The sequence below is a fragment of the Vitis vinifera genome, chromosome 8, assembly GCF_030704535.1.
Source record: "Vitis vinifera cultivar Pinot Noir 40024 chromosome 8, ASM3070453v1".
NCBI lineage: Eukaryota > Viridiplantae > Streptophyta > Magnoliopsida > Vitales > Vitaceae > Vitis > Vitis vinifera.
The window spans coordinates 13,083,323-13,096,064 of record NC_081812.1 but is presented as its reverse complement, the minus strand read 5'-3'; the positions used below and the strand labels follow the sequence as shown (position 1 = coordinate 13,096,064).

The 12,742-nt window shown below is 33.0% G+C and overlaps 2 protein-coding genes across 2 annotated transcripts; one reads left to right on the top strand and one right to left on the bottom strand.

Annotated features, from left to right (window-relative positions):
• The first annotated feature begins 5,519 nt into the window (after positions 1 to 5,519).
• Positions 5,520 to 8,906, top strand: LOC100261859 (G2/mitotic-specific cyclin S13-7). The gene is made up of 9 exons (XM_002283116.4): positions 5,520 to 5,796; positions 6,519 to 6,666; positions 6,755 to 6,815; positions 6,923 to 7,177; positions 7,273 to 7,398; positions 7,483 to 7,731; positions 7,828 to 7,986; positions 8,090 to 8,268; positions 8,365 to 8,906. Exons 1-9 carry the CDS (start codon positions 5,754 to 5,756, stop codon positions 8,504 to 8,506), a joined length of 1,362 nt encoding a protein of 453 aa, XP_002283152.1. The 5' UTR covers positions 5,520 to 5,753; the 3' UTR covers positions 8,507 to 8,906.
• A 462-nt stretch (positions 8,907 to 9,368) lies between these two features.
• On the bottom strand, positions 9,369 to 10,523 carry LOC100262021 (glutathione transferase GST 23). The gene is made up of 2 exons (XM_002277688.4): positions 10,134 to 10,523; positions 9,369 to 10,040 (listed from the first exon to the last, which is right to left on the bottom strand). The coding sequence occupies exons 1-2, from the start codon at positions 10,446 to 10,448 to the stop codon at positions 9,672 to 9,674; spliced, it is 684 nt and encodes a 227-aa protein (XP_002277724.2). The 5' UTR covers positions 10,449 to 10,523; the 3' UTR covers positions 9,369 to 9,671.
• Between the last annotated feature and the right edge of the window lie 2,219 nt (positions 10,524 to 12,742).

Below are 12,742 nucleotides of genomic sequence, written 5' to 3'. Positions count from 1 at the left end.
AAGAGTGTGCACATTTTTTTAATCTCAATGGGCATCTAAAGAATTTATCAAGTGTTCCCATTGAAAGACCTACATGGGTAGATGTGCAAGCCAATGGGTAAGTAAGCATAATTGTTTCTTCAAATATAATGTGTTCAAGATAATATTTGTATGTACTAACTAGATAAATGTTTGCTGATTTCATTTGTTAGGTGGGATTGTGGAGTCCATGTCATTAATCATATGCGAAGATCGATTTCATGTACTCAAGTTCAACCCCTTCCCATTGGGACTCTACAGCTATAAGACACAAATTGGCAATCGAATTACTTCTTGATGATGAAAATAGTGAGAAAGCTATAATATTAGATAAAGTTCAGAATCATGCAAAAATAAAGAGAAAAAGAGTATAGAATACAATCAAGAGTTGAAATTTTTTTTTTTGTACATAATTTTTTGCATTGTAGTACAACTCATTGGTTATGATATGTAGAACTTGCTCCCGAAATTCCGGATGTAAAGTGGTTCATGGTGACCTACATTGAAAATATTTACAATTATACATAATATTTTGAAAGAAAATCCATATGATTAAATACTAAATGTTAAGGAATTTCTGTCAATATATAGATATATGATATGTGGTGTAAATAATTTATTCTATGACTCTTACTTGGTTTGTGAAGTAATTTGGTGGATGTAACCCGAGCCATGAATCATTTAAGCTCGTTTCTGGACCATTCTGAAATGTGCCAAGTGTTGTCTGTAATATGATTTAATTTTTCAATTACTTTAATAAGTAATATTTTTCACATCATAATAAAAATTACTTAAAAAATGTTAAACTTACATTTTGAGAAAATTCATTTGTCCCGTGTCTTGATCCACCTTCCATGTTGTGATTTAGTAATGAAGGCATGTTCCCCTGTATTAATATAAAGAATTCAATTTTTTATTTCAACCAATTTAACCAAATAAAAATAACTATAAAGTGAATAATTAATGAATTTAGTGAATGTGTGTTTGAACATACCATATCTTCAATTGAATCTTCAATGTTGATAAATGCATTGTGAGTGTTGACGAACTCTAGGCATTTTCGAACAGTGTGTTCTACTTTCTTACATTTCCCACAATGCCTTGGTTTTTTAAATTTGTCTTTTAAGTTACTCGGATTACCTTTCGTCTTCACAATGATAGGATCTCGAACATGGTGTTTTGTAGCTTTCAAATCTTCTCGTTCACTTTCTTCCACTGAATTTTTACAAAGTTCTTCCATTTGAAAAGTGAGTCTTTGTATTTCACATCTAGCCTCTTTAAAAGCTTTTTCCGATTGAGATGCGAAATAAGACATCCGTGAGCACATAGAGCTGAGTGCACCATATCGTATGATGTTAGTCGCATCACCTTGACTTTCATTGTCATGATGAACTTGGACCGTTTCCTTTGCTAACTTAGACCACCTTTTCATAATACAAGTCTCAGGTATTTCTTCAAGGTGTTCTATCTTCATTACAACAATCATGTGGGGACATGGAAAACCAACTGACTCAAACATCATACAAGTACATTTCATAGTTCGTACCCTCCCTTAGAAAGTTCGTACCATCCCTTAGAAAGTTCGTACCCACCCTTACAAAGTTCGTACCCTCCCTTAGAAAGTTCGTACCCTCCCTTAGAAAGTTCGTACCCACCCTTAGAAAGTTCGTACCCACCCTTAGAAAGTTCGTACCCTCCCTTAGAAAGTTCATATCCTCTCTTACAAAATATTGATGACAATTTCATAACAAATTACTAAATGCTCTCAATTTGATTAAAAATAACTCAGAAAAAAATTAAAAAGTCTAGATATTATAAATCATTACATATTTAAATGTCATTTAACATGACATTTCTACCTACAATAGGTATATGTAAATGGAAAAAAAAAATCAAATGTTACCTTTTAACACTTGTAATCACTTGACATCCTTCAAGACATATAAAGCTTCATCTTCAAATTTAATTTATGAACAAAAAAAAAATTATAAAAAAATATTAATAACAATTTGATAACAAAATTTTATAATAAACTCATAAAAAATTCTAAAATCATTATTTAACATAACATTTCTTCCTACAACAATTATATTTGGATAAAAAAAATATCAAATATTACCTTTGACACTTGTAATCACTTGAAATCCTTCATCTTCTTCATATAATACAAATTTTAAATTTTCTCTCTCAAAAAGTTTTGAACTTGATCTTGAAATTTGATTCATCAAAATACATCTTACATATTTTGTAATTTGGTAGTTGAAATTATTTAATTTTCATATTAAATTACTATCCTTTTTTTTATATATGAATAATGAGAGTATAAGAGTAGTAGATAAGATTTTCTTTTTTTAGATAGAGTTAGGTAATGCATTAAATAACAAATTATATTTAATATTTAATAATAAATTATAAATAATTGTAATATTTAGATATATATGAAATACATGTGATTATTTCTCACCAACAAGTCATCTTTACCGGTTTGATAAGTTTTTATAAATTTTTTAATGATATGTACTTTACACATGTCATATTTTTATTGGGGTCAAATGTGGGTAGGTACCCCCAAAATGAAGAGTGGATACCATAGAACAACCCAATATATATATATATATTTATATATATATCTAACACAAACGTTAAAAAAAAATAAAAATTAAATGAACTAATTAGAATAAAAATAATAATAAAATGAAACTGAAGTAAAAAAAAAATAAAAATAAAATGATGAGCCAAGTTTTAATAAATTTATTCTAAGTGTACAAAAATAAATAAATAAAAAGCAAATCACAATCAAACTTAAGGAATATAAGAAAAATGAGACTAATGTAAATAAGAGTCTGATATAAAGAAACGAGATCAATTAATTTATATCCTAAATATACTAAAAAATGAAATTTAAATACAAATTAATGGGATTAAGGTACAATAAAATGAGACTAAGATATAAAACAAACTAAATAGTATTAAAGGTATAAAATAATGAAAATCAAATACAAATTAATGGTGTAATGAAATGAGACTAAGGCACGTTCAAATAATTAAACCAAATTTCAATAAATTTGAGTAAAGGACAAGAAAACGAGGCCAAACAAGTAAATAAGAACTTAGACGAGGTAATTTTCAATAAATTTGATTAATATATAAATAATTAGAACTTTTGTACAATTAGGGATGACAATACGATTAGTTTTTAAAATCCAAAATGGATTCAAGGTGAGTCCGAGTATGCTTTATCTTGGCTCGCTTTGCCTTGCCTTGATTATATATAATATTATATAAAAAAATAATTTAGTTGTTTTTTTTCCATTTTCAATTTTTTTTAACATATATAATAAATTTATTTTCATAAAAATAAATAATAAATATTTAAAACATTTATTTATTTTTAATGGAATTTAAAATTTTAAAAGTAAAAAAAAAATGAAAAAAAATTAAATAAGGTGGAGGGTTATGGAAATTTCCTATACCTACCACCTTGGGTTTATTTTTTCCTTTTATGTGGTAATGAAAATAGATAAAAATAAACAAGACAGAGTTAAAATAAGATGACCTGTCTCAAACTCGTTCTGTTATCATCCCTTAGTATAATAAAATGAAATTAATAAATGAGAGAATGAGATTGATAGTAGATTATACATCTTTGTCAAAATTTAAGTTTTGGAGTTTATATATACTCATAATTGCTCTTAAAATATAATTGATAAATCTTTTTTATTGAAAAGAATCAATCCTGATATTTTGAGATTCAAATAAAAAAAACGTTCATAAATTCACAGTCAATAGCAATAGTTAATGGTCCGAATTTGTACTTGAAAATCCACGTTTGTTTGGTTTTTCATGACTCATGTATGGAGAAATTTCGCTCAAATATCGAGTGTGGGTAAGGCTAATATTTGAGTTGTAGTGGATATTTCGCCACGTTGATCTAGTTCAGTCCCCAGCGTCAGCTATTTTCTCTTAAGTGTTAGTCAATTGGGCCAAAGGGAGAAGGCAAACGTACCTACTCATGAGTCCATGAGTTAGCCAACATGTGTTATTGTGGTGTTCCATATTAAATCCACCGGTTTTTCTTTTTAAATTTCCCATGTGGGGGTTGCGAGCACCCAAATGAAAATCATGGAAACACAACTTTGGGACAAGATTCAAACAGGGTTCAAGGATATGAGATGAAATGGCTCCAACCGCTAGCCAAACCTCTTTTAATGTTAAATTATATATATAATTATCTTAATTTTTATTTAAAAATAATTAAAATTTATAAGACCAATATAAATTTACAAATAAAATTATGAATATTTAAAAAAAATATGTATACACATATTACTCTTTTTTTTTATATATATATTTTTCTTTTAAATCTAAACTGAATATATCATAAATTTAACATTAACGTGTTTTTAAATTCCATATATTACTATACAATGTCACAAAATATATTACACATATATTATTTATTTAAAAAACAATTTGAATATATGCATTATTTTTTATTTTATCATTTTTTGAAATTTTTCTTAATATTTTTATAAGTTTTCATCAATTTTATTTTATCGATAATTTTTTTATCAAAATTTTTACTGATATATTCGTAAAATCCAACTACTTGTATATCTATAAAAACTAATATTTTTATCATTATTTGAAATAAGAAAAACTGGAATATATCAACTAAGATGTAATGTAAAGGTGAAATTAATAATATTTTTTATTTAAAATTTCATTTATTATTATTTTTCTTTCAACTTATTCTTTTACCTTATATTATTATTATTATTATTATTAAGTTGACAATAATAATGATGATAATAATTTTTAAAATTAATAATAATAACAAAATAATAATATTAATAATAGTAATTATAAAATTAATAATATTAATATTATGATTAATGGTATGAAAATAATATAAAGAAATAGAAGAAAATACAAATAATAAAATTGAAAAGATAAAAAGTGGTAATTTTCAAAATAGTTAAAGAATCAAATATTTTTCACAACAATTACATAAAAAGTTAAAGCTCATGGGGATGACATATGCCATACAACGGCTAGTAAGCACAATTTTCCCTAATTTTTAATGCCAGATCATTTTACATAATATCACTAACATTTTGTCAATGGGTTATATCGATACACTACACCCATACTTTGAATTCGACACGTGACTCTCACACCAGGACTCACGAGCCACGCCTAATATCCAAATCAAAGAGCTGTTCATTTACACGTGTCGCATTTTGACATGAGTTGGATGCGAATCCCAGACTGGTAACATCTTCATGAGGCATCTTATTCCAAATATAAAATAAAATTACAAAATGGTAACTTTTGAACAGTCCCAACGGCTAAAAAATCCTCATACGCCGAGACCTGTAAAACCTAATTTAAAGCCGTTGGATTAACAAAGATCCAACGGTCGAAATTTTCAAAAAAATAAGACCGTTGGAAGAGCGGTTCCATCAACTTCAAAAGGAGGGTTCAAGATCTCGCGTTTCATTGCTCATCGACACAACCCTAAAGAAACACACAGAGAGATCTAGAGAGAGAAAGCAAGAGAGTTTTAGAGAGAGAGTTGCGCTTGGAGGGTGGCGACTACAGAGGAAGGAGGAGGAGCAGGGGTAGGAGGAGGAGGATCGCCCAGTGGTCGCCTACACTCGCTCTGGTCATCGTTGTTTTCGAGATTTGTAGGTGTTCTTGGGCAAATCAATACCAGTAATCAACCATCTGAAATGGCTTCAAGACCCATTGTTCCGCAGCACCATCAACCCAGAGGTATTTTTTCTCTCATTCTCTTAATGGGTTTTTCTTGGTGTCGTCTGAATCTTCTTCTTATGGGTTTTCTTTGTTTGGCTTGGAACAAAATTGGAAGGAAGTAATAGAAGATGGAGTTTCAATTTTACTATTGCTTTCTGAAAGTTGGTCTGATTTCCGATTGAGGAAAACTCACGTTATGTAGTAAGGCTTTTGATATTGAAAATTGGATTTGTTTTCTCTTTCTCTTTTCCCACCCTTTTCTCACGAGAGAAACGGCACATTATTGTTTTGATCAATAGACGCCTATTGGTTTGGAGGGTTTTAAAGGTTTGCTTAATACCGATTTGTTTATTCGGAACCAAGGATCTGATGATTCTTGGTGCTTACTTTTATTTTAATATTTTCTACTTCCTTTTCTTGAAAAACATCGGATCTTGTTTGGTTTTCAGGGGTTTTTTCCCCTTGAAATATCTCTTGTTCTATGGCATTTCTCTCTATTTTATTTGGTTTCCTTTGATTTGCATCATCTTTTGTTAGAAATAACAATAATAGTTGAAAAAAATAATCTCATCTGATTCTATTTTTGGCTCTCAGAAATATAAAACAAATCACTGAAAGCTAATAGGTTTCTTTCATTTCTTGAAAATTTTGTGAACATGTTGCTACTCTTTAACTCTTCTGTTGATTTGGGGATTCTGATTTTAACTTTTCTATCATGATGTTTCTTCACGAATTTATAGGTGAGGCATTAGCTGGGGATGGTAAGCAGAGGAAAAACGGGGCGGCTGAAGGGAGAAACCGCCGAGCCCTAGGCGACATTGGTAATCTTGTAACTGTTAGAGGAGTAGATGGCAAGCCACAGCCTCAGATCTCTCGTCCTGTTACTAGGTTTGTTTCTCTCAGTGTTACGTGGAAGAACTCTTCTATATCAGTTTTGGTCCCTTTCGTTGATTTTTTTTCCCTTCTGTTCTTATAGAAGTTTCTGCGCTCAATTACTTGCAAATGCACAAGCAGCTGCAGCAGCTGAAAATAACAAGGTTTGTCTATCAAAACAACCTTATTTCTTGCATTTTTCTTTCTCATTTTTGAACTTCAGAATTTGAACCATTTCTGATTGTGCATTTTGTGATTCTTCAATTTGCAGAAAGCAGTCTGTGTTAACGTTGATGGAGCTCCCATCATCACCGATGGAGGGGCAGCAGGCAAAGCACCTGTGGCAGCAAAGGCGGCAGCCCAGAAGAAAGTCACAATTAAGCCAAAGCCTGAACAAGTGATTGAGATTAGCCCAGATTCGGAAGAGGTTAAGCAAGAGAAGCCTGTGAGCAAGAAAAAGGGCAGAGAAGGTTCATCAAAGAAAAATGTTAAAACCATGACTTCTATCCTTACTGCTAGGAGCAAGGTAAATTTCTTTAATATCTCTTCAAAGTTGGTTTTGATTATTGGCAGCTTTTCTGGGTTTTTTTTAATTTGGGTTCTAATTCAATCACATTGCAGGTAGCTTGTGGCTTGACCAATAAACCAAAGGAGCAGATTGTTGACATTGATGCAGCAGATGCTGGTAATGACCTGGCTGCAGTGGAATATGTGGAGGACATTTACAAGTTCTATAAATTGATTGAGGTATGTGACTGTTTATCTCTTTCAGTTTACTCTCCCTCTGTGTAGATTTAAGTGACTAATATTTGTGCGTACTTAATATTGCAGAGCGAGAGCCAAGTTCATGACTATATGGATTCCCAAGCCGAGATAAATGAGAAGATGAGAGCCATCTTGGTGGACTGGTTGATTGAAGTTCACCACAAATTTGAGCTTATGCCAGAGACTTTGTACCTCACAATCAACATTGTTGATCGTTTCCTTTCAATCAAGACTGTGCCAAGAAGGGAACTGCAGTTGGTGGGCATCAGTGCTATGCTTATGGCCTCCAAATATGAAGAAATTTGGGCCCCAGAGGTTTGTTTTCTAGATCAGTTTCTTCTTTTCTAGTGAATTTGATAGCCAAAATGTACAATTCATTTAGCTAATTGTATGATGAACCGTAATTGGCAGGTGAATGACTTCGTTTGCATCTCAGACAGAGCATACACGCATCAACAAATACTGATGATGGAGAAAGCCATACTGGGCAAGCTGGAATGGACCTTGACAGTCCCCACACCTTATGTTTTCCTTGTCCGATTCGTTAAGGCCTCAATCCCTGATACGCAGGTTAGACATCTTGTCATTATTCGGATGCAGTCGCTCTCCAGATTCATGAATTTTCCTATAAATTTTATTTATTTTGTCTGTTTGTCTTCTTCATCACACATAGATGGAACACATGGTCTATTTCTTTGCTGAGCTTGGATTGACTAATTATGTCACCATGATGTACTGCCCATCAATGCTTGCTGCCTCAGCAGTCTATGCTGCTAGGTGCACCCTGAGCAAGAGCCCTGTTTGGGATGAAACACTGAAAGTCCACACGGGTTACTCAGAGACACAGCTGCTGTTAGTGAACTAAAAACCCTTCCCTTTTTCTTTTTTTTTTGCTTGAATTTGTGAAATGGGGTGTGTTCTAATTTTTTTTTCCTTCTTCCCAAACAGTGGTTGTGCCAAGCTCCTTGTGAGTTTCCACTCCATTGCTGCAGAGAACAAGCTTAAGGTGGTGTACAGAAAGTATTCCCAGCCTCAGCGAAGTGGGGTATCACTCCTTCCACCTGCAAAATCTCTCTTGGCTGCATCATGAAGAGGACCACAATTTCGAGTTGGTGTGGTGTGATCCACCTGTTTTTCAATCACATTTCCGTTATGTGAGGAAATGGATCATTGGCCTGTGATGATCTTCTTCAGGGGTGGCATCTCTTGTGTTTGTTTGGTACTAATTTGACATTTTCTAGGTTTAGTTAATTACCCTAAATTGTGGTTTGCCATACAGAAAATTCAAATTAAATTTATCCATTTAGTTTTAAGAATTTGTTTTTTTTTTTTTTTTTTTTTTTTTTTTTTTTTTTGTCTTTGTGTATGGGCCCAACAGCAGTGTTAAAATGGATCCTCTGATTTTTTATCAGTTGTAATGGATCGACCAGCAATCCCGCTGAAAATCAATGAATTCATGTTATGGGACATAGAGAGAATTTGAAGGAAAATTTTCTTCTTCCTTTTTTTTTTTTCCCCCTTTTTTATGCTGCTTTTTAATGAAATTTTGATTCCCTGAGATAAGCGCCTTATTTTCAATACCCCCTCTTATCCCTTTGGTTGATGAAAATGAAAATTCAATCTACCTAAGGTTTGGTTCTCATTCAAAAGTTTTTAGATCTTTTTTCCCCCACGTTTTCTGGGTTATCCCTTTGGTTGATGAAAATGAAAATTCAATCTACCTAAGGTTTGGTTCTCATTCAAAAGTTTTTAGATCTTTTTTCCCCCACGTTTTCTGGGCACATGAGTTCTTTTTTCCCCAGCACTGCAGAAGAAGAAAACCTTCCCAACATTGCACCAGGTATGACTTATGAGTTAGTAATTTTTTATTTGATTCATTGGTAATTTTTTCTTGGCTTTTTGTTTCTATAAATTCAATCATATTTCTGGTGGGGGGGGGAGCGGTTTGAGAATAAACAGAAGGAGCAGGGTTGCATTATCTAAACTGAATAGAGAGTACCCTCTAATTATTACATAGGTGGTGAATCAGAATCACAACATACATATGGCTTATCTAGACTGAATAGAGAGTAGTAAAACCCTCTAATTATTACATTATCTAGACTGAATAGAGAGTACCCTCTAATTATTACATAGGTGGTGAATCAGAATCACAACATACATATGGCTTATCTAGACTAAATAGAGAGTAGTAAACCCTCTAATTATTACATAGGTGGGGTGAATCAGAATCCATAAGACGGGTTTAGAATATTTCAGATATTCAAGAGCCGTGAGGATAGGAGTTTCTGGCGAAAAGTTATAAGATGAGCACGTAATTTGTCTGGAGGTGGTAAGAGCTCTTTCACCCACGGAACGCTAAGATAGGCCTTGAACCATGCGCTCAAAGCAGGGAAAGATGTTTCATCAACCAACTTTAAACCAGTAATGTCTTCAATAAAGGGTAACCAGTATGCAATCCAACCACATACGATATCCAAAAACCCAACTGACTCTCCCCCAAAAAACTTTTTCCCTTCAAGTTGTTTTTCCAGAATTCTGAGTTCTTCTATTGCTTTTTCCTTCGACTTTTCTTGCTCATCCCCCCTCTCGTTTCCGAAGACTCCAGGTATTGTAGTCCAACACTGAAACAAGTTGAAAACCAAAAACAGAATCACTACATATGCCGCCATAATAGTACGGAAATAATAACCAGTAATGATAGAGGGTGCGCTTACCTTTTCGTCCACAAATTTAGCCCAAAACCGTGCCATGGCTCTTTCGTATGGATCTTCTGGCAACAAGGGATTCTGTTTCCATGTCTCATCAATGTATTCAAGAATGACGAGTGATTCAGGGATGGATTTTCCTCCATGCAAAAGCACTGGAATTTTCTTGTGGATCGGATTGTGAGTGAGAAGGCGTTGGCTCTTGTTTAAGAGATCTTCGTCTATGCATTTATACCAAATTCCTTTGCATTTCAAGGCCCATTCAATTCTCAGAGCCAGAGGACTTGCCCACATCCCAAGCAGTGTCACCTCTTCCCTTGCCATGCTTTGCTTTGTTTTTCCTCTTCACCAAGATTGCATGTTATATAAGCTTCCAACTCTCCTAATCCTTTCGTTTTGATGTTGGAGATAAAAATGTCGCCGCACATGCAACATTGGTAGACTTTTTTGGCGATAAAAATGTCGCCACACTTGCAACATTGGTAGACTTCTACTAAGCCGCCAATGTAGACTCTTTGCATTTTTTTTTTTTTGTAAAACACTTTAGAATTGGTTTGATAATAATTCTTTGAAAAGTAATTTTAACTTTTTTTAATATTAATTTTTTTTAACATTGGTAGACTTTTTTGGCGATAAAAATGTCGCCACACTTGCAACATTGGTAGACTTCTACTAAGCCGCCAATGTAGACTCTTTGCATTTTAAAAATTGTGGACATTTTAACATTGGTTTTATTTGAAGTGTTTTTCTTTTAATAAGAGGGTTTTTCTTATAAATATTTTTAAAAGAATCCCATATTTAGTTTTTTTTTTTTTTGTAAAACACTTTAGAATTGGTTTGATAATAATTCTTTGAAAAGTAATTTTAACTTTTTTTAATATTAATTTTTTTTTTAAGATTGAAAATACCTTCTAGAACTATTATCAAATATATATATATATATATATATATATATATATATATATATATATATATATTTTTAAAGTCTCCCATATAAAAATACTTTCTAAAAATATTATCAAAATTTTTTTAATGAGATTGAGTATCAATTAGAACTCCAAATATCATCATTAAAAAATAATAATAACCCAAAAAAGAAATGATGCGACGCTTTCCGATTTATTTTATTCACAAATGCATGTCCACATACTATGCTCCTGATTAGTTAATTAGTTTGTGGTTTTGGAAACTTTTAATTTGATTGACTTAAAAATCAACCAAAACGGAACGGCGTTATAAATTTAGAGTTAATATTCAAACCTAAATTGGAACACATTTATCGAATTTTTCCAAATTTCAAATAAATTTATTAAATTAATTAAAATAGTGAACTCATTTCTCCGCTGACAGATTTGGAGAAAACTTCTAATGAAGAAATTTATTCCATACGTTATTTGGGATTTGGAGATTGAAATGTAATCCATGACGTCAACCAAATTAATAAATTTTTCATTTCTTTGTGGGATTGGGTTGGTCAATTTACATGGGGGTCTAATGACCCACATCTGTATTGTACACATCCTGAATGACGGGGTTTAGGGTTTTTGGTTTTTCAGTGAAGCTCAACAATCGACCAAAGTCTCTGGTGAGTCTGCAACAAGTAACAATATATCTATCCTTGGTTGTTGATGACAGGAAAACCAAAGAAGATGAAGTTCTAAAGGCCATTGCTAAGAATGTTTGAAAATCTTAGTTCTCTGTCCATGTAACCCTACCATCTCTATGCAGTTAGGTCCTATATGATTTTGATTAGATTTTGAGCTTTGGTGAGTTCTTTTTTGGACGAATTATTGTATTTGTTCTGCTTCTTTTTGGATTGGCCTACTGGTGGTGCCTATGTTACGTATTTGATTACTCTCTGTTTCTGGTGTGCTCTGGAAATTTTATGTAGCGGAATCGTACCTTTTGTTGTCAACTTTCTTTGTTATTGGATTGTTTCTTGTATGCTAAGCTCAAATATTTTATTATTCACCCAACATTCGATGTGGGACTCAAAAATATTTATATAATATTATTTATTTGTAGATAAAAAAAAAATTGTTTTCTAGTTATCAGTTTCTTTGGTTGTGGGCACAAAAATGTTTCTTTGCATAAGGTAATTGAGCTTTACGTCATATTTTATTATTATTTGTTTTTAATTTGTATTGGTTAAAAGCATGGTTTTAAAAATCAAATCGGATCGGCTAGTCCAACCGTCGGCTGGTCACGATTTCGATCTGATTGTTGGCCGATCACGGTTCCAGTCCGACAATCAACTGGTCACGATATCGATCTGGTCTGGCCAATTGAACCGAATAGTGATCGAACCAGATTCGGACCGCTTGAACCAACGATCCGACCGATGAACCGGTCGGTTCCCTCCGAACCATTTGGTTCAACCATTTTTTATTTTTTTCCCCATCCCCCTCCCCCATGCCTAGAGCATCGTCCCACCGGCAACACACCTTGGCGCTAGGAACCCACCCCTCCCCCCCCCCCCCCCCCCCCACATCATGTGATGGAAAGCCCTTCATCGCGCACTGAAAAGCCCCCCCCACCTAGTGTCGCGCGTTGGAAACGTCCCAACCCCGCCCTAAAACGGTTGCAAATCCCCATCACCAACCCCCCCCTTGCAAAGC

What these genes read in the sequence shown, in the direction of transcription:
- LOC100262021 (XM_002277688.4), bottom strand. Translation starts at nt 10,448, where the DNA reads ATGGCAAGGGAAGAGGTGACACTGCTTGGGATGTGGGCAAGTCCTCTG. An exon ending in CTAAATTTGTGGACGAAAAG is followed by an intron (nt 10,041 to 10,133) that starts GTAAGCGCACCC and finishes AACTTGTTTCAG; the next exon opens with TGTTGGACTACAATACCTGG.
- LOC100261859 (XM_002283116.4), top strand. Translation starts at nt 5,754, where the DNA reads ATGGCTTCAAGACCCATTGTTCCGCAGCACCATCAACCCAGAG. An exon ending in TCCTTACTGCTAGGAGCAAG is followed by an intron (nt 7,178 to 7,272) that starts GTAAATTTCTTT and finishes ATCACATTGCAG; the next exon opens with GTAGCTTGTGGCTTGACCAA. An exon ending in CCTCAATCCCTGATACGCAG is followed by an intron (nt 7,987 to 8,089) that starts GTTAGACATCTT and finishes CATCACACATAG; the next exon opens with ATGGAACACATGGTCTATTT.